This window comes from Tenrec ecaudatus, chromosome 11, assembly GCF_050624435.1.
Source record: "Tenrec ecaudatus isolate mTenEca1 chromosome 11, mTenEca1.hap1, whole genome shotgun sequence".
In the NCBI taxonomy this organism is placed as follows: domain Eukaryota; kingdom Metazoa; phylum Chordata; class Mammalia; order Afrosoricida; family Tenrecidae; genus Tenrec; species Tenrec ecaudatus.
In genome coordinates this window covers 24,722,510-24,743,782 of record NC_134540.1, presented here as the reverse complement: position 1 = coordinate 24,743,782, position 21,273 = coordinate 24,722,510, and the positions used below count along the sequence as shown (strand labels likewise).

The 21,273-nt window shown below is 39.2% G+C and overlaps 1 protein-coding gene across 1 annotated transcript in view; it reads right to left on the bottom strand.

Moving 5' to 3' along the window:
* Positions 1-21,273, bottom strand: part of DACH1 (dachshund family transcription factor 1) — a 416,939-nt gene that overhangs the window by 107,604 nt on the left and 288,062 nt on the right. The window contains exons 4-5 of the mRNA XM_075563567.1: positions 5,505-5,660; positions 4,881-5,053 (exon numbers count right to left, since the gene is read on the bottom strand). Coding sequence (XP_075419682.1) covers positions 4,881-5,053; positions 5,505-5,660 — 329 coding nt within the window. The remainder of the gene's footprint in view (positions 1-4,880; positions 5,054-5,504; positions 5,661-21,273) is intronic.

Sequence of the window (21,273 nt, the reverse complement as noted above, 5' to 3'; positions counted from 1 at the left end):
CTGGTGGAAGTAATTAATTCAAACTGTGAAAGGGGCTGAATCCACTAAGAGGTGCCTCGGAAGAAAGGCCTGTGACTGCCTTCAAAAGGTCCCAACCCTAAGGAGCTCATTATTTCCACTCTGAACCCCCGGAGTTGTCCTGAGTCAGAAACAACCCACAGGCATCTGTTCTGGTTGCTGTCCCTGTAGGACAGAGTAGAACTGCTCTATAATGTCTTCAAGGCTTAAAATTTAAAAGTCGATTGCCTAATCTCTCCTGCAGAGGGGCTGGGGTGTTCAAACCATCAGCGGTCATGTTAGTAGACTAGTGCTTAACTGACTGCACCACTACGACTTCTCTGTATACCAAAGAATGTATAAATATTTAAATGCCTGGAATACAGAATAATTAGTAGGCATCCTCTCCAAAGACATATACAGATGCACATGTGTGCATGCACACATACACTCCATTGTATTGAAGTGTAATTTTTCCATGAACTTTTGAACCCGCCGTGTGTGTATATATGCATGTGTGTATGTATGCATGTGTGTATGTATGCATGTGTGTGTGCACGCATGTGTGTATGCATGTATGTGTATGTATGCATAGATGTCAAAGGCTTACCCACTGCATCACCACACTTTCTCAACAATGTCATCATTGTGACCTATTTAGCTAGCTTTATTTTCCTCTTGTGCTTTTTCTCTCTCCTTCTTTATTTGCTTTAATCTGTCAAGTGTAAGTTCTACGGCACCAGCTTTTCTCTGAAGGTTAATTCGAGTTGTCACAATTATTCCGAGTCTAAGATTCACATCGGTTTGAGTTCATCAGAGTTCTAATGAAGGAATTGGCAAACTCTTTTCTGCAAACAAATAGAGGGTATTTTAGGCTTTGTGGGTCATTGAATCTCTGTCCTCTGTTGGAGCTTTAAAGCAACATTTGGCATTACATAAATTCAAGATCATGGCTATGTTTAAATATAACTCTATTGACAGACACTGAAATTTGAGTGTTTTGTAACCCCCATGTGTCATGGAATAAAATCCTTTAGCTTTCCCCCCAACAGCTAAACGTTTGCAAACCATGTTTTATTCATGGGCCACATAGGAATTGGCAGCGAGCCGAATTTGACCCCAGCAGGCAGTCTGCCCCCCTTGCTACACTTTGTGCATCAGTGTCAATATGTTGATGATGAAATTACTGGCGCACCCACAGGGAATCCAGGGTGGACAATATGTTCAGGACCGGGGGTGGGAGGGGCGATGCTGGGAGAGTAGAGGGTGAGTGGGTTGGAAAGGGGGAACTGCTTACAAGGATCCACATGTTACCTCCTCCCTGAGAGACAGCAGAGAAAGTGGTGAAGGGAGACTCCAGATAGGGCAAGATATGACAAAATAATAATCTATAAATTATCAAGGGCTCATGAGGGAAGGGGGTGGGGAGGGAGGGGGATAAAAAGAGGACCTGATGCAAAGGGCTTAAGTGGAGAGCAAATGCTTTGAAAATGATTAGGGCAAAGAATGTAGGAATGTGCTTTATACAATTGATGTATGTATATGTATGGATTGTGATAAGAGTTGTATGAGCCCCTAATAAAATGTAAAAAGAAAAAAAAGAAATTACTGAGGCACCTCTATGTCACAGAAAGAGGGAACATAAATAATATTCTTAAAATATGTTAGACTTCGCTACAATTTTGCTTCTCTTTCATGCTACATCTCAGGTCCATCTCAACTAGGTTGAATTTCAGTTTTAACTTTTGTTTTCCTTGGAAGGCTGTCTATTCTGGGGCTTTGTTGGTTGGTTTGGTTTTGTGTATTTTTTTTTCTGTCCTTCTGAGGAAGAACTGGTAACATTTCACTTTATAACAGTCTATATATTTAAAACTTAGACAAACAAACTCAAATACCCTATTCTAATCATCCACCTGGGCCCATACTATTTAATGTGACAGAAAGTCAACCAGTCCCTTTTAGAGAAAAGAGAAAAAAAAACTCCTCTAAATTAAATATAATCAATGCATGTCTTGTTAATTTTTTAAGTCTTAATTATGCTATAGGATCTATAATATGTAACTTTAGATTAAGCATCTTATTCTCTCCAATATTGGGAAAATCATGGAACAATCTATTCTCCGCATTTTGTGTCTTTAGATATAGTGCTTTGATAAGACGGATTGACCTTTGAGCAAAAGAACTGACACAGGGGCTGCATCAGCAGGCTCAAACCTAACAATGGAAAGATGCGGAACCGGGCGGGGTTTTGTTCCATTGACCACTGGGTCACTCGAGTTGGAATGGACTAGTCCATACCTGTCAGCAACAGAAATAGCCTTGATTTCTCTCAGTCCTTATGGACAGCTCAATTACTCTGTATGTTTAAATTGACTCATGTGCTTCTAAGATAGGCTTCCCATTGGTCTCTGATAGGAAAAGGGTACCATGATACATTTCCATGATAGAATTTCCTTTCGCCTAGGTGATAAAAACAATTTGCTTTCAATTCCTTCCTCAGGTCATTTTCAATCAGTTAAAGTAATTGTACAACATTTAGTTGCTACTAATACCATCAACAGGATGCAGGGCATTTGGTTTGCTTAGATTTGGGAATTCCTTTTATAACTGCCACTACTTTGAAAAGTCTAGGAATTCCCTTCATCTCATCTGTAGCCATGTTTCTAGAAGAAAATGTGCCAAGGACCAAGAGGCGCATGCTCCCATTTGCTGTCCATGTTTAAGGAAGCAGGCTCCCACATCTGTCCCCCGCATTTAAGCGCAGACGGGTTCTCAGCACTAACCTTTACATTAGCAGGCATGCACTTAATTAATTGCCACCAGGGCCTATTCATTATTACTTGGCCCCTTATTTTTTTAATTTTTTTTCCTTTTCCTTTTACATTGCCATCTAGGTCTTGCATCCACACAGGGACACCTAAAAAACAACACAAAACCCACTGCCATCAAGTCAGGTCCAATTCACAGCCATCCTGTAGGATCATTTGGGGAGGAGGTGGCCTCATGTTCCTCCCCAGGTGTGGCTGGGGGTTTGAATATCGGATCGAAGTGAGTAGTCCAACGCTTACCCAACAGCACCATCAAGAATTCCAGGCACACCCAGAATGTTATATTTGCACCACGTCCCTAGGAAAAGTGTCCTCTATTTGACAACCATGAATGAGGCACTATTACATTCTTAGCAGTGAACATGATGTTGCTGTGAGGTGCCATCTATGTGACTGACTGGTGGCAGCCCTAGCACATGAAATCAGACTGTTGGGATCGATTTGGCTTTTACTCACTGATTCCCCCCCTCCCCCCCTTAAGTAGATAGCCAGGTCTTTCTTTCTAATCTGCTCAAGGCTGGATGTCCCATTAAACATCATTTAGCTGCTGAGCTACGGGTAAGCCTCTATTGAGGGGCAAGTGGTTACTTCCCCGGAATCCAACAAGAAAGCTGAGAATCCTATCAGGAAGCACCTCGGCCATCAGGCAAGCTACAACCTTTAATGACCATACCCTGAATTACACAGTCTACGTTGACTCACAAGTACCTCATAGCAAAGGCCTTTTGTGATTCAAAGGTCACAATATTGACCACCAACATTTTCAGTCTCTCGCGTATCTCGAGAAGAGGATGTTCAAGGGGCAGCGTCCAGGTGCGACTCTCCGATACCCCGTCCATTCGGACTCATAGTGAGCTTCTACAGCAGGGCAGAACTGCTCCTGTGTTTCTGAGACTAGAGCTCTTTATAGAAGCGCAAGAGTCCTTCTCCTGCGGGGTCCTGGCGGTTTTAAACTGATGACCTTGCAGTTAGCAACCCCATGTGTAACCACTGTGCCACCAGGGCTCCGTGTGTGTGTATGTGTGTCTAATTACTTTCATCCATAAATGGAACTTCATAAAATGATATTTGGCAGTTGTATACATCTTTATTTGTATAGCCATTAGTATAATACAAACGTCTTTGTCTGTTACTCAAAATTCTATGTAATTATGGATAGGTTTTTTTCTTATATGATTTGCTCTCAGGATCTCCTAAATTCAAGATTAATGAAAGAGGAGGTGATGATTCTATCGAATGAGGAAATGTCAGCAGAATATATCTTTTACATAATTTAAAAATCAATCATCTATGCTTAATAATATTTGCTCCAACTTCCCATTCCTTAGCCCGTTTGACAATGCAGTTAATTTACATGACGAATTAAGTATACATTGTAAAATGACATGAATTGTACAAATACATACATATATATATGGAGATAGAAGACATTTGTGTACATGCACACATATGTGCTGTTTGCATAGCAATGTTACCTTCCATTTATAATGCATGCTTGAAAATAAGAACTTTGAATTATGCTGTCTCAAGTCATTCTTAGATCCACACAGTATGAGACATAGAAACAGAATCAGAAAGAGTTTTATGTTCAACATGTTACAGCTTATAAAGGCAGAACCAAATTTGAACACTCCTTGTCTTCTGAAAAGAGAAAATCACAATCCTGGCCTGCCTGAATATTACACTGAATATTATACTGTGGGACAGTGGCTATCAACCTGTGGGTCGCTTTGGGGGTTGGACGACCTTTTGGGGTTGAACCACCCTTTCACAGGAGTTGCCCGACTTCATAACAGTAGCAAAATTATAGTTATGAAGTATCAATGAAAATCATTTTATGGTTGGGGGTGGATCACCACAACATGAGGAACTATAGTAAAGGGTCACGACATTAGGAAAGTTGAGAACCACTGCGCTAGGTGCTAATTACCCTAAAATGCTTTTTTCTCACCACCTATTTGCTATGATTTTTTTTTCATGGAATAAGGAACATGGATTAGGAGATGGTGGCTTAAAGGGAAAAAGTCAAAACCAAATGCTCAGGAAAACCTTTACCTTAATAACAGATGTCTCAACTCTGGATGGGGGACTCTGAACTTGCGCTGCTGCCGCCATATTGGCAATGGTGCTGAGGTGGTTCATCTGGCTCATTGCCATGGTTACAGATGCGGGAGGTAGGCTGACAGGAATTAGAGGGTGGGGCATCATCATAAAAGGAAGTTCCAGTCCTATTAAAAACAAAACACACACAAATATCAGCATTGCTCTGTTAGCTAATTCAATCAGAAAGCATGGTAAATCTCCATGATTCTAATCATTATGAATGTAAATTATCAAAAACTGAAGCATTAAAATACTATCATCATAGTAATCATAGGCAAAGGGAATACATCTTTTGTATACAACACACACATTCATCACTCCGAGAAACTAAGCTTAGAGCAACCTGGGTACCCCGGCGTACCAGACCTCTAATTTCCATGTGTTTAATACAAACGATCATAGTAAGCCCTTGCTGTATTATTCGTCTCATCAGTCTAAATCTTTGTGGGGTTGTTTTTAAATGTCACAATTATTTATCTAAATGTAATATATCACTCAAGAGTGTTCTCTTTACCCATTCAATAAATACACAGCTTTTTGTTTTTTATAGAACTAAGTTAAGAAATGACATCGTACCATTTGGCAGAAGGTGGTTCTGCTGAAGATGGCTGAGAGGATGGCTAACTAGTAGGCTACGCACTCCAGGTATGCAGGGGGGGGTAAGAGAAGCCTGTGACCCCTGGGTGCGGGGAGAGTGTACTGTTTCCTTATCCCAAGAACCATCACTGCTGCCTGTGGGGAATGAATATAAATTATTGGGATACAATGTTATTCCAAGCCTTCAGCTGATTAATCTGAAATGTGGTTACAAAAATCATATTAACATTTAGAGATTTGCCCAATAAGTGCTTTCTAGGGAAATAAGTCAGATTAAGTACATTTTCCCTTGACCATATTCTCATCTTGCTTTATAACTCCTGGATTTGATCACATCAATCTGTTGGACAACGGTATGTCTCTAACATCCTGTTTTCAAGGTTGGATCGAGTTTGACGCCCAGTTTAATATGCATTCAGGAATTAACGAGGCCTCGGTATCCAGGCACACTGTATTTATAGAATGCAAGGTGTGGTCTTGTATGAAATGGTGCTCTAGTCACCATGCCAGGTTCAAAGGCCTAACAACTCACCAGCCAATCCCGAGCATGGAATCATTAAATGCCCAACTTGGTTAGCCATTGTCCAGAGAAATGGAGAAGATCACTTGGGGAACGGTCACATAACAGTGACAACAGACTACACTGGAGAGGGGGTGTTCGTGCATGTGTCAATAAATATATCACTATTTTAAGCTAAACAAACTAACAAAAAAACTCAAGTCACTGCCATCGAGTCGATTCCAACTCAGAGCAACCCCACGGAACAGAGTGGAATGTCCCTGTGGGTTTCAGGAAGGGAGTAGGAACCCACATCTCTGTCCCGTGGAAAGGCTGCTGGTTGCGATGGGATGAGCTCACAGTTAGTAGCTCAACCCAAACTCACAAGTCACCAGATGGGAGCACATCAACTGATGGCCTGGCGATAGGAGCACCAAAGCCACAACCAGACCTACCAGAGCTCACATCTCAGTACTGGTGGGAATGGCTTACATTTAAATAGACCTTGACAAAGTTTAACAAAATATTCTTTGGAAATTAACGATAAATCATTTCCATTTAACATCCCCCAACTCATGGTAATTCAGCATTTGTTTTTATCTTAGCTTAATCTTCTAAACACAATCTCCCCCATTTAAAAACGAAATCTGTAATATCTGTCAGTTTATGAGTTCTTCATTTCTAAAAAGAACTAAACCATATTTTCATATAATAGGCATGAATATAGCAAAGTTGGTAAAGCTCCAATTTAAATCCTTTAGCTCTATTAAAAGCTTCATTGTAAAATCTCTATGACATAGTTTTTAATGAAGAATACTTAGTTACTATCGTGACTTTTTTCTCCATTTGCTTCACGAAGACGGTTAAGCTTCAATATAAATTCAAACTCATTAGCTCAATACTGTCTGGATCTTGGAGTAAATTGTTCAGAAGTGGGTAATGAAAACTCAATTCAAATTCTTTAGCAATCAAACAAAGAAATTTTATTAAACAATAAAAAGAATCAATTAAAATGGATATCTTTATTATTTTACAAGAATGTATGACAGCTTTTGGTTAGAAAAAGAAGTTTATTGCTTTATACAGGAATGACTCACATAAAGCAAATTCTCTAGCTTGCTTCCACATGGTGATATGAAAACTCATTTTTATAGTTACAAATTTATTCATCTTATTTTTGTACTTATAAATTTTTTGAAAATCTGATCTAAGGATCTAGTCAAGCATTAAAAATAAATGTTTTTAAAAACCTTTTTCCCCCAATGTCAAGGAACTATTCAGTGGACAAGTATTTCTAATATCATCAATGTACACTACGTTTATCAACATATGTCCACAAATCTTAAATAATATATTCTGAGATGTTTAATATGGTCAAATTTTATGAATCAACATCACTTCTACTTTTGATGCCATCAGTTAAAACAGGAAGAGAGGCATAACCAGTATTTACTTTGAAAATACACTTTGAAATAAATATCATACAAATATGTTAATTGCATTACAAACTTAATAAATAGGTCATTTTCTTTGTATGTTATGTGCTTTCCACTTAAAATGTGCAATGAATGTTAAGGTACCATTTTTATAGATTTTATTAATTTAGATTACATAATGAAAATATGGAGTAAAGAAAAATAATAATATTCATTTTTTAGATTCCATTTAATTATGTTTATTTCTATTATTGACTTTTTCTTTCTTATTCTTTTCTTTATTTTTTTTTCTTTTTAATGTGAACTAATTTCTTCTATTTGGATCTTGATTGCTAGTTAGTATATTTCAAATGTTATTTCACCAAGTATATTTAAATTTCATTTGTATCAATAGGTATACCTTATAATTCAGTGTTTTCACAATATCAATGTATATAATTTTAAGCCAACCTTCTGATTAAATTATTGTGAAACATATTATAGAAAAAACACTACCTATTTTCAAATCTCTTTTGCATTATAAAACCTCAGCTCACTGGAAGGTAACTAGCAAGCATCCAGATGTGAATTTTCCACAGCAAGTTTCTCACACTAGATTCAATTTCCCGACTACACAGAATGCTTCCAGCTATCTTCGCCAATCATCATTTGTTAAATCCTCATGTTGTTAGCTCATTGGGGATAATAAATAGAGCAAACAATTAAGAAACTAAGTCTGATGAAAAATATACAATATATAACCAAGTCAGCTGTAAGTGATTTTTGCATTATTTATAACATCCTTCCTCTCTATTAGCATGAATAAATAAGATTTGAAAATAGGTCACTTCAGAATAAGTCATGTCCATAGTTATCAAATGTATAATTTCAAGTCCTTCAGTTTAAGCAGCTATATTACCAGAGTCCATGGATACGTGTACTATAGCTACACACAAACATATGCACATGTCTGTATCGTTCAGATGAATGTGCACTGTTAATTTCTGTGAAACCTGCAAGAGACAAAACACTCAGTACGAGTATATGCTGAGCTCCAAAAGGTTCCTGGGAAAATTCCAGTATCTTCTTGTTTCCCCTCATGTAAGAAAAAAACCCTAAGATTTTGGTAGGGGAGAATAAAGAGAAACAGAACAGAAATGATTCATTTCCTCGCTTCCATTCTTGCTGACCCACCCATTTCGGAGGCTTTATGATATAATTAATAAATGAACCTAGCAGAGTCCTGCTCCTACCAGAGCCTATATAGCATATTCCACCTGGGATCCCCAACCCATTTAGTTGGTTCCAAATCACAGTGGCTCTACACAGAGTTGTCATTGCTGTAAACCTTTACAGAAGCAGAGAACCTCATCTTCCTCCAGAGGAGCAGCTGGTGAGTTTGTACCATGACCTGTGGTGATCGAGCAGTCCAATGCTCCCCCAAGATCATCACCAGAGTTCCTTTGTAGAGTATAATATACACTGGAATAACAGTCACGTACTGAATTATTTTCTTATTCAATATCTGTGGCCATACTTTAATTCAGAAACAACTCCCATTCTCCTCGTCCCAAATGTGGACAGAAAAGTGGCAGGTAATCAGCTGTCAGGCAAGGCAATACCACAGGTGCCAGCAGAACCTCAGCCTTCTCCTCCAGAGTAGTTAGTGTGTTTGAACCGTTGACCTTACAGTCCATCACTAACCCAACACCACCACCAGGGCTCTGACTCTGATCCTGTAATCAAGAGAGCCACCAGGGAGAAACTCCTAAAGACACCATTACTCTGACAGTGGCAATGTCTAGTTTAGCGCTCTTCTGAAATCTCTGAATTCCTTCAGGATACTAAGACCCCTTTCCCAGTAGGCGTCCTCTAGTTCTGATGATGTCTACTCCCTACTCTTCCGAAGCAGACCCAGAGCTCACATCAAAGCAGAGGAAAGCCAGCTGTGGAACTGAGAAGTAGCATCTGCAACCCTGGAGTCAGTCTCGGAATTCCCTCACCCTTCGCTTCCTGGTGAGAAAACCACAGCCCCCTCCCCGTTAGGCAATGTCCCTCCACTGTAAAGATTTCCTACAATTCCCCTTCTCATGTTTGGCTGCTCTTGTAAATGGAGAAGAAAGATGTTTGTGGTGTCTGGGATGATAGTTAAGGGCGCAAAGCCTGGTTCCATTGCTATTTATAAGCACCAATTGTTTCACTTTCTTGAGAACGGCAAGCACCTGGTACCTTTTGTTCTTGCATGGGAACCACAGGAAAAGTTCTAGTCCATATCCTGTGACATAAGCATCTGCAATAAAAACCAAGCACACATACAGCAAGACCACAGATGACATTTGGGTCATGGATTCCGGTAAAGGATCAGAAATGAAGAGCTGTTAATGACCCAAGTTTAGAATACTACTTCACAAATTCCCTGAACCTTTCAATCATCTATTGAGGCAAAAGTTGAAAGAGCAATGATTATCATTAATAAAAAATAAAGAATAATTAAATGTGGAGATTGTCATGAGTAAGAGGAAGATTAATTGAGATGTTGGAACACAGAAAATGGGGAAGGATTTCCATGAAGGATACTGTTACCATTTATCTATGAAAAAAGGAAAGGCATTAAAAACAAAAAGAATGACTTTCCAGGAATCATGTAAGTAATATAAACTATATAACCCTCTCCAAAATATGTATATCATTAAGTTATTTTCAATCCCCAATATAGCCGGCAGGTGTCAAAAGCGATCACAGAAATTGTAAAATAGATTTTTTGATGGATGTGATGCAAAAAATTCACCCAGTCCAAAATTAAAATTATGTATAAAAGACAAACACCTTGAAACTACTAGTCAGCAAACCAGTGAGAGCATATTGAAAAATAAGTAAATGCTTCACACTGTGGTGGCATGTGACCATGTATGGAGAGCTTCCTGAAGGCTGACCATGATCGAGGAGACAAATCCCGAAGGGGCTACCGGTCACACCACCATTTAGTGAGTGAAGCTGATAGACTGTGACGGGAACCTGACATTGTCAAGATTCGTTTACTAAGAAAATGACGGCCAGAGTGGACCTTTCTTCTCTATCACTGGAGGCCACATAGGAGGATGTCAAGCCCATCGGCACTGCGGAAACAAGGTTAGTCGGTGACAGGAAAAGTGAGTCCCAGGTGTGGCAAATGTCCAGCTGTTCCTTCCGTTAGGTGAGAGAATAAACAGGTTATTAGCCTTTTATCGCATTCACTTTACGCTAATAAAAGAAATGAGATACAAAATGTCAGCAGGGACTCTTAATAGTGTGCATAAATAGGCGAAACCATCCTCTCAGGTGTGACTGTGATGTGTTTACATCCCCCACCCCACCCCCAGATAACCATCTGAACATCATTGATCGTCCTTAGCATACAGACACACCAAAACCTTCTGCTGTTTTGATTCAACTTCATCTAATTGCTCTATTTTAAAATACAGAAGAGGCAACTGTTTAAAGGTAAAATTAATTAGGGGCACAATTAACAATGCTCCAGCTTGAGCAAAGTGGCTCGGCAAAGAAAACTACACATGTGTCTTCTAATCCCTGTTGTAAACAATGACCACATAATAGACCACTGACACAAACATAAAACATGGCATATAGAATGCTCAGTTCAGCAGGGCTCGAGAGCAGCCACGGAATGGTTGTCATGGAACCAACCACTTGGCTTATCTCTGGCACACACACTGGTACAGATGGGAACTGGAAACACAGAGAATCCAGGATGGATGATCCCTTCAGGACCAGTGCTGAGTATGGTGATACCTGGAGGGTGGAGGGAAGGTGGGGTGGAAAGGGGGAACCGATTACAAGGATCTACATATGACCTCCTCCCTGGGGGATGGACAAAAGGAAAGTGAGTGAAGGGAGTTGTCACACAGTGTAAGATATGACAAAATAATAATAATTTATAAATTATCAAGAGTCCAGGAGGGAGAGGGGAACGGGGAGGGAGAGGTTAAAATGAGCTGATATTAAAGGCTCAAGTAGAAAGCAAATGTTTTGAGAATGATGATGGCAACAAATATACAAATGTGCTGGACACAATGGATGGATGTATGGATTGTGATAAGAATTTAAAACCCCCCAATAAAACGATTTTTTTAAAAAGAGAAAGAACAAAATTTTATCATCATGAATTTTACCTATCCATCTACCAATAAATGAGTCATTTAGGAAGATGTATCAGTTTTCCAGAAACCAGTAACCCTCAAATCAGTTCTGACTCAGCCACCCAAAGTGTGTCAGGCTGAACTGAGCTCCACAGAGTTTTCAATGACTGCAGGAGCTCCGACAGAGGGGCTCACGCCGCCAGTCTTTCAGTTAGCATCTCAATGCGCCACTCCATTGCAGGACCTGGGTACATATATTGTCTTTAGGGATAAGTAACTAAGCCTTGCTCTTTGTCACCTGAGTGTCCAGGAATTGTTAATGAGAATCTAAAGTTCTAGGCACAAAATGGGGCCTCTGCCTCATCACTGATGTTTTCTCTTGAATGCAGGATGGTTGTGGTATATTTTCTTGTTTACCTAAAGGTGATCGTAAAATACCGGTACCATTTGTTTTCTTGTTCTCATGATAACTACATTTCTTTGCCCATTTGAAGTATTTATATTGCCCTACATTCGTCAAAAAGTTGTTGAAAGCAGTACACGGCACAAGGTAGGTTGTCCCTGAAAGAAGGAAAAACAGAACTCCTGAATTTTAAAATGTTGCTTCAATTTCCCATGGTTAATGATTGTGTATAAAAAATAAGAAACCCTATATTTAACTATCAAGGGTAAACTCAGAAGTGAAATTAAAGTGATTAATATCAAATGCAATACATCAAGTGGGTACTTAAAGAACCAGCAGAAGTTAGTAAAAAAAAAAGTAATCTTGAAAAGGTTTGGAGAATCATGATAAACAGGAGCAGAAGAACAGCACTAGAAAACCTTAGCTGGAAAATGGTTTCTATTTTAAATACTCTTCAAACAGAGCATAGATTATTGATACAAAATGCACCCGCTTTGTGTATGTTCCCTTAGTTCATACTAAATACCAGAACATATGATACCATCGTTAAAAAGAAATAGAACTCCCATGAAAGAACACACCAGCCTGTGTGATCATGAGGTGCCGAAGGGATCAGTTATCAGGCATCAAATAACTAAAAAGCATACCATTGGGTGCACACCTCCATGATAACGATTGCTTAAGACAAATAGGTGCATAAGCAAAAGTGGCGAAGAAAGCTGATGGTGCCAGGCTATCGAAAGGTATAGCCTTTGGGGTAAACAAGCGGCATCTAGCTCAGAAGCAACAAAGCCCACATGGATGAAACACACTAGCCTGTGAGATCATGAAGTGGCAAAGGTGTCAAAGGGATCAGGTATAAGGCATCATCAGAACAAAAAAAAGTATCATAGTGAATGATAGGGGGGCAGTGTGGAGTGGAGACCCAAAGCCCATTTGTCGGCCACCAGAGATCCCCTTGCAGAGGGGTCTAGGGGAGGAGACGAGCCAGTCAAGGTGCTATGTAGCAACGATGAAAAATACAACTTTCCTCCAGTTCCTAAATGCTCCCCCCCACCCTACACACACACACGCTATCATGACCCGAATTCTACTTTGCAAGTCTTGCTACACCAGCGCATGTACACTGGCACAGATAGGAACTGTAAACACAGGGAATCCAAGGCGGATGATCCCTTCAGGACCAGTGGTGAGAGTGGCGATACTGGGAGGGGAGAGGGAGAGTGGGTTGGAAAGAGGGAACCAATTACAAGGATCCACATGTGACCTCCTCCCTGAGGGATGCACAACAGAAAAATGGATGAAGGGAGAAGTAGGACTGTGCAAGATATAACAAAATAATAATTTATAAATTATCAAGGGCTCATGAGTGAGGGTGAGCGGGGAGGGAGGGGAAAAATGAGGACCTGATACCAGGGGCTTAAGTGCAGAGGAAATGTTTAGAGAATGATGAGGGCAAGGAATGTACAGATGTGCTTTACATAATTGATGTATGTATGGATTGTGATAAGAGTTGTATGAGCCCCTAATAAAACAATTAAAAAAAGAAATAGAGCCACTGTGATAAAGATAAAAAGCAAAGAACTAGATGTAGAGGAATGAGAGATAATTATAACAGGAAAACCTTTTCCTTTTTGATGTTGTTTTATTTCGACTCATTAGCGCCACAGTCTAGGTGTTAACCAGGCACAAGGGACACCCGAGAGAATGACACAAATTCAGACTGAGCTGGGAAAGAGTTGCAATGGACTTCACAACCCAGACACCAAACCCACTGCTGCCAAGGTAGATGGCAACTCACAGAAACCTTCCCGGGCCAAGAAGAGCTACCCCATTGGGCAGGCATCCTCAAACTGCAGCCCACCAAGGACATTTATCTGGCCTGCCAGGTGTTTTCACCCCGTTTCAGTGTGCATAGGAATTTGTTCATAGTTTTTGTTTTTAAGCTATAGTCCAGCACTCTAATGGACCTGAGGGACAGTGAACTGGCCCGTATAAAAAGTGGGAGGACTCCTGCCCTGGGGTTTCCAGGGCTGCAATCCTATGAGAAATACACTGCTCCAGATTTCCTAGATCGGCTGAGTATTACACTGAAGACTTGGTTGGCGGCTAAACCCCTAGAGGAGGGAGGGGCTCTAGAGGACTGGCAGAGGCTCGGACTGGTTCATTTGCACTAAATAAACATTTTGGTGTCTTTCTTAAATGAATTATAAGCCAATTGGAAAAGCAAAATATTTCTATGCAGTGGTAATTAAAGAATGATTCATTTCCACAGCCTAACGATCCTGCTCCCAGCAACAGTGGACAGTGTAGACATGGCCGAACTACAAACATATTTAAGCTTTCTAATCTAAAATATATTCATCCTCTAAAGCAATTTGGTCTAATGCGTCTGAGTTAATTTCACTTTACATTGCTCAGCCATTCTCATTTCCAGTGTCAATGAATTTCTACCTTTTCCCACTTTAACGCATTAAATTATTTTTCCATTAGGCAAACAAATGAACTAGAAATTCTTCATTCTAAGTATATTGAAATTTCCCTATAGATTTACAATTAGATCAAATAAAATTTCAAGTTAATATACTTCTTATACTGTAGTGACCGATGCCATGGTATGTATTATTAACAATTTTGTGTTCATAGAGAGATACTGTCCATGGCAAGTTGAAATCAGTCATCATTTCCCATGGTTTTACACGCAGTTTCAATGAGCTCAATGCTGATGTTAAGAAATCGTCTCCCTACTTGCGTCAAAATTGATATTTAATTTTCCCAAATATTAAAACCTTCATAGGTGAAACAGGCAACTTACGGGTATTACCTTAGCATTGTCACATGTATGGCTCTGAGTGTTAAATTACATTTGGAAAGACTAATTAACCTAAACGAATGACTGCACCAGCCGGATGTCTAAGCCAGAAACACTGGAAGCATCCTTCTCTGTTCCTTCGCTGTGATTGAAGCATAGGTGCTTAATTCCTTGTGATGCTCCGTTGATTTCGACCACATCATTTACCTCTGTTTCTATCCCCACTGCCCTACTCAGGTACAGACACCATCACTGTACAAATCGTCCAGGTCAATCCTCTCTTTAGACACCTTCCCTTGTTTCCCATTGCTCTTGCGCTTCTGTAGCTCAACATTTCTGGTTTCTCTGTGAGCTCCACATGGACCGGCCTATGTCTCTTTTGCTCATTGCCGTGTCCCCACATTGAACACACAGCTGCACACAGTAAGCAGTCAACACATATTGCTTCAAATAAATAATGACTTACCAATGAATATCCCAGAGAACATACTGGGTATAAGTTAACTAAAGGCAATTTAATATCTTTCTGATCGCGTGGCAATGTTAAGGGCCACAAGGTTGACTTGAGATCAAGTGGCCAGTGTGTCTCTCCATCTTATGGAATTTGAACCCCGTGTAGCCAAAATCGAGCCCAGTAGCATTAACAGCCAGACAACTCCAGAGCTAAGATCTGCAAGTCAGTGTCACATACTCAATAAACAAGGTAAGCATGAGCTGATGTGTGTTTACATATGTAGGGAACAAGTTCAAATATTTACTGCATAAATTTATTAGGTAATTGATAAGCCCATGCTTCCTTGGCTTACTGGGTAACCCATTCTGGTCCAAGACTAAACAATCCTGGTATTAAATTTGTTGTAGACGGAAATGTGTTCTGCAAAACTATCATTTCTGGGTATATTGTCCCTTGTCTTGAAGAGCTTACAGTAGGAGAAAAGCACATTTATAACATAAGTTTATTTTCTTTCATTATTTAAGTAGAATTGAGGAAGACGAAGGACCATATTAAAATAAATCATGTATGATAAAATGGTCATATTTTCTACAGTGCTTAGAGGAAGCAATAGGATTTTTTTTTATCTTAAATTTAGCAAAATAAAATCAGACCAAATTTTCTTCTTTGATATAGCTATTCTGTTTTAAATATTTTCAGGATAAAGAAACCGCTACCTATTAAAATAATTATCTACTTGGAAATCCTGAATCTTGGTAGTCAATAACTAATTTATTATTTCCAAAATCATCTCTGCAATAACATTGGTGGTAGTTTTCCATGGAATCACAAAGTCTGTCTTCAAAGTCGTTTCGAGAGCTCCTCCAATATGAAAGTATTTCAATGCTGGCTGGTTTTGCTTTGTACCTGTTCCACCATGCACGTTCTCGCATCTTATTTAATCAAGAATATATGATCACCAAGATACCTTTTGCACTTGGTCTTGACTCGCTTCGGTTTAACTTGTAACAAATGTTGCTGTTATTTAATTAAAACAGTTTATCTCAAATAACTATTTTAAGATTTCATTTAGTAGACTGAAATGCAACTTTTCAGAGGGAATTAATTCTGTGCACATGTGTAAACACCTATGTGTAAGCTGTGTGGTAAGGGAAGCCTTCACCCAAGTCCCCACCTCCCCCTTCCCCCATTATTGTATGGAAGAGACAACTGAGGTTCAAAATGATTGATGGGGTGATTACATGGCATGCTTGAGGTCACACAGCTCTTTAGGAAAAGAGCTGGACTCAGAACCAGTTTGCCTGCTCCTTGGCCCTAAATCCTTTCCACACTCAATTGAGAGAACTGCCCGAGCTGTGCAAGGAGGCAAAGACAAATGAAAGGGGGCTGGCTGGCTGACAGCCGGGAGCTCCATGGACTGGAGGAGAAAGCAGGCACGAGGAAGGCAGCTGACGCCAGAGAGAATTAGGCTCGGACCAGATTAGGAAAGTTCTTCCTTGTCAGGATGATGAGTTTGGTCATCATTTTAGGCAGGGGTGAGGTACGATTAAAGTGATGTATCAGATAGTTCGAAGGAGGGGAAAGAACTCATCATCCGGAATAATAATCCCAAGTTCTGCCATCTACCACATTGACATTGATATGACCAGGGTCAGGAATCCTGATTCTCATATTTCACGACACTGGAAAATGGATAAAAGAGAGAGAGAGAGGAAACGAAATCCAGGTTCTCTCTCATTAGAGCTCCCTAAGAAGATGATGGAAGAACAAATTGGATTTTGGAGCTCGAAATGACGGAACACTGAGGTCAGATGAGCACAGGTGCGACTGCCTACTCGACCCCGTATCTGATACCCGGGCCTTGAAGACCAGTTATTTCTACATACGCACTGGGAGCACTCCCCCGGCCCCAACCCCCAGATACAGGGATAGCAGTCTGTTTGGAGTTCTTCCCATGGAGACACTTGACCCTTTCTTGACAAGGGAAAAGGATGACCAGCAAGTAAGAGTCAGAAATGAAGAGTTCTTACTAGAAATGGCAAGCAGGGCGCTTTTTCCCTTCCAGGTTGATGGACTCATTTTAGACCCTCCCTGAGGTACAGAATTGGTGATAGTCAAACATAAACATACCAGAAAAATTCAAGATTGAACAATAGGGTCTATGATACTCACCAGATTGGCCCCTCCCTAGTCTGTGGAAGAGTTAGATCTGGGGATGTGTCTTAATATTGTCATTTGTATTCTGTATAGAACATATATTTTTCTTTTATGTGACCTCTAATAACTGTTATCAAATAAAATACTATCTGCCTCAGTTGAGAACCACGCTGTGGCTACTACTATGAATTACTGTTCACTCTGCTCATGTTCTTCACAATTCTCCTCTGTTCACTGGAATTCGAAGTTGAACATCCCGCAATAACAACATATACTATAATCATGTACATAATTACTTCTAAATGATTCCCCACAAAAATTATTTTCAGTATTATATGCAATGCCTTATTAAAAAGTGGTCATTTTCTTCAGCCTGGTAGAATAAAATAAGTCTTCATTCTACCCATTGAAGTTTTTAAAAAATTAAAGTCATAAAATTATTACGTTATTGTACCTTTGTTACATTTCAAATAACTATATATATATATGTGATTTGGAGGATAAGAGTACTTTACAAAATAAAGCACTACACTTTAATGGTTTTTATTTGCAGATTTTCAAAGTTTCTAAATGAAAATCTCTTTTTAACCAGGAGTTGTAAAGCCTGGTGCAATTTAACATGTTAAACAAAATCTTCAAGTAGCTTACTATGCATAGATTGCTTTTAAAAATTCAAAACGGTGCTGATAGCAAATGTCATTTCTTTCATAGTTACAAAATGCAAACTCCAAGTGTTTTATCCTAATGAATAAATGAGTTTGTCCTTTATGTATAAAATATAGTTTGTATTTGTTGAACAAGTTTTTAATAATAGATGAATTTTAGGTTTGCTCCAACGTATTCAATAAAGTGTGATTAATTTGGTTTTTCAAAAATGCAAACTAGACATTACTACATTACTTTGCAAAATGCACAGCTTGCAACATTACTGGCTCAGTGGGATCTTAAATTGAATTGTAAAATGTGTCTTATTTCCAGTTTGATTTATGTAAGAGATAGCACTGGATATGCCCCTTTTGAAGTTTCACTGCTTTGTGCGAGCAAACAACACAAACCTAAAACCCACATTACAGTTTATTTAAACCCAAAGCAAACTTTCTGATTACACAATGCTCAATAGCAAAGAAAACCTGAGCACTCCAAACACCCCTGTTTTCAACGAATCCACTTTTTTGAAGTTTCTTATTATGACAGGTTACAGAACAGCATTTTTGACATTTTTTGATTTGTATTATGATATTTCAAGTAATTACCAAATCATGTTTCGCTCTTAAAAAGCTTCCCTGCGCCCTGAGAATTAATCTATGATACCATTTAACTTGGCTTTTTGAAGTAAATATCGCCAGATAAAAGCCAGCTGGATCTGAATAATAGGACACTTGAATGAATGTATTAGTGTTTGAAAAGGAGAGTACACATCTTTTTAAAAAGATTAATTTCCATAAAAAAGATCGCTCACAGATCTACAAAAGAATAAATTCAAAAACATAATAAACTCTCAGAAAGAAAGGTAGATTAAAGTCAAGCTAGAGCACCTTGTTCCTGCAGCTGTTGAGCAGAAATGACTCTGTCTCCATGACGTTTGTGGCCCTGCAGGGCGCCTCAAAGCTTTGTGTGAGAAGCCCGACCGTGGAACACATGTGACACCGTAAGTAATAACTTCAGCGATCGAGGACACCCCGTTTCCATTCTCTTCTTACTGGCAATATTGACAGTTGGAGAGGTGCTACAACGGTTCTGAGGGGGATATTTGAATCAACAGAGGACACTTCCCCTCCATTTATTAAAGATGTGGTTATGAATTTTTCCTGGTTATGAAAATAGTGCAGTTTTTGCACACAACATAGTTGCTGACGACATCATATACAGAGACCTGGCTTGGCCAGTAGACATTATTTTCAATATCCTGTTGCAAAACCTGTCCTCTCAAAGGGGCCTTGAATTCTGTAGCCACAAGTTGTGCCTGATCGCTAATAAAACCCAAGTTGCACCCTACCCATGCTCCTCGGGGAGGCAAAATGGACCTTCCTTTGCTCTGATTATCTTTGGGACAAAATCCAAAGCAAATGTTACTGTTTATCTTTTTTAAACCCTAGAACAGTGGTCCTCAACCTGTGGGTCGCGACCCCTTTGGGAGACGGGGTTCATCTTTTACAGGGGTCGCCCAATTCATAACGGTAGCAAAATGACGGTTATGAAGTAGCAACAAATATAAATTTCTGGTTGTTGGGTCACCACAACCTACGCAACTGTATTACAGGGTTGCGGCTTTAGGACGGTTGAGAACCACCGCCCTAGAAGAATGGCCATTTATCTCACGGTGTTAAAATAAAAGTGGCATACTCACGTCAGATCATCTCAAATGAGATGAATGACAGAATGACGAAGAAAATGCAAATGTCAAAACAGTCATCGTTTCAATTCCGAAGTCATTTCATTACAAGAAATAATGCGAAAGCATGACCAAGGCAGCGGAACTGCACTACCAAGAGGAAAGGGAAAATCAACTCAATGACTCGTAAGTCATTTTGTCAATTACATTTTCACCATCGTTTTAATGTGTGCATTTCTCCCCTCCCCCTTTCTTGTGCCCAGTCAGCGTCAAGCACCCCAGGGGAGTGTCCACTGATAAATAAATGTGCTCGTTTAAATGAAGCAAGTTGTTTAAGCATAGTGAATTATGTTTCCATATTAAGTCAGCGTCCATCATAATGATGCCTCCAAAGACATATTGCTTTTATTAGCAAAATATCACTCCCTATGAAATGCTCTAGAGTGTGGGGGGGGGCGCAATTAAGAGACACAAAACAAAACTAAAAGCTAAAGCTGCCTTTTGTGCGTCCCTGTGAACTTCAAAAAGGTTACCGCAATTTTCAACAGTAACCCAAGATGTCCGTTATCATACTTCTTCAAGAAAGCTGCTTTTAGTTAAAACATGAAAATGGTAGCTACAGGTTTCTGCAAACATAACCGCCGTTCCATTAAGGAAATGGCGCGGCAGACAGTACGTAGGAGCCTCGAGGGAAATGTAAGTGTTGATTTCATTACTGCGCTGGTGGGTTGTGTTTGCAATTGTCAACTCTAATTTTGGACTACGCATTAAGTATCCTTAAAACTGCTTAAGGAAAGGACAAATATTAATTAGAAAATATTGATCATTATTGCTCCTGTAGATTTAAACATTATATGAAATGAATTCTCCTTAGCTTTCAACAGCCTTGTGTCTTAAACATAAGAAATTTAATTTTGTTATACATAGTAAATGAAGGACCAAATTATTTCCATTAATCAAATTATCTACTCATTTTGTATGCTATAAATCACGATTTGACTCAAGGAATGAAGTTAATCGCTATGAATAGTGTAAACGTGGTTAGCCAGTATTTCAATGCAGTCTGGAAACAGCATTGAAGCGACTGATACTGAGGTTTTGATTCGCCAAAGGGGAAAAAAAAATCCTGAAACAGTTAAGAAGCTAATGATAAATTTGAATTTTCATCATATTCAAATAAATGTTAACTCATAGCCTCGTTAAATACAAAATCATCAAATACTGAAAAAATCTACATTTGCCAAGTGGATATAATTAATATGTTTTATATTATCAACATTATCTTCATCATCACTGATTTCCTCTTTACAGTTCAGTAAATGACATTTGCACATTTATGCTAAAATTATAATTAAGAACACAGCTCATTTTCTTAAACCATGCCAGAGAGCAACTCTATTTAATATGTAAATGTTCAACTATACCTACGGGGCTGTAAATATAGTCAGTGTTAAACTTCTACAATTAACTAAAAGAAGTGTTTATGCAACACATAAATTTTAGAAATGTCCTCTATGGAAATCTAAAGAGGTGCAAATTA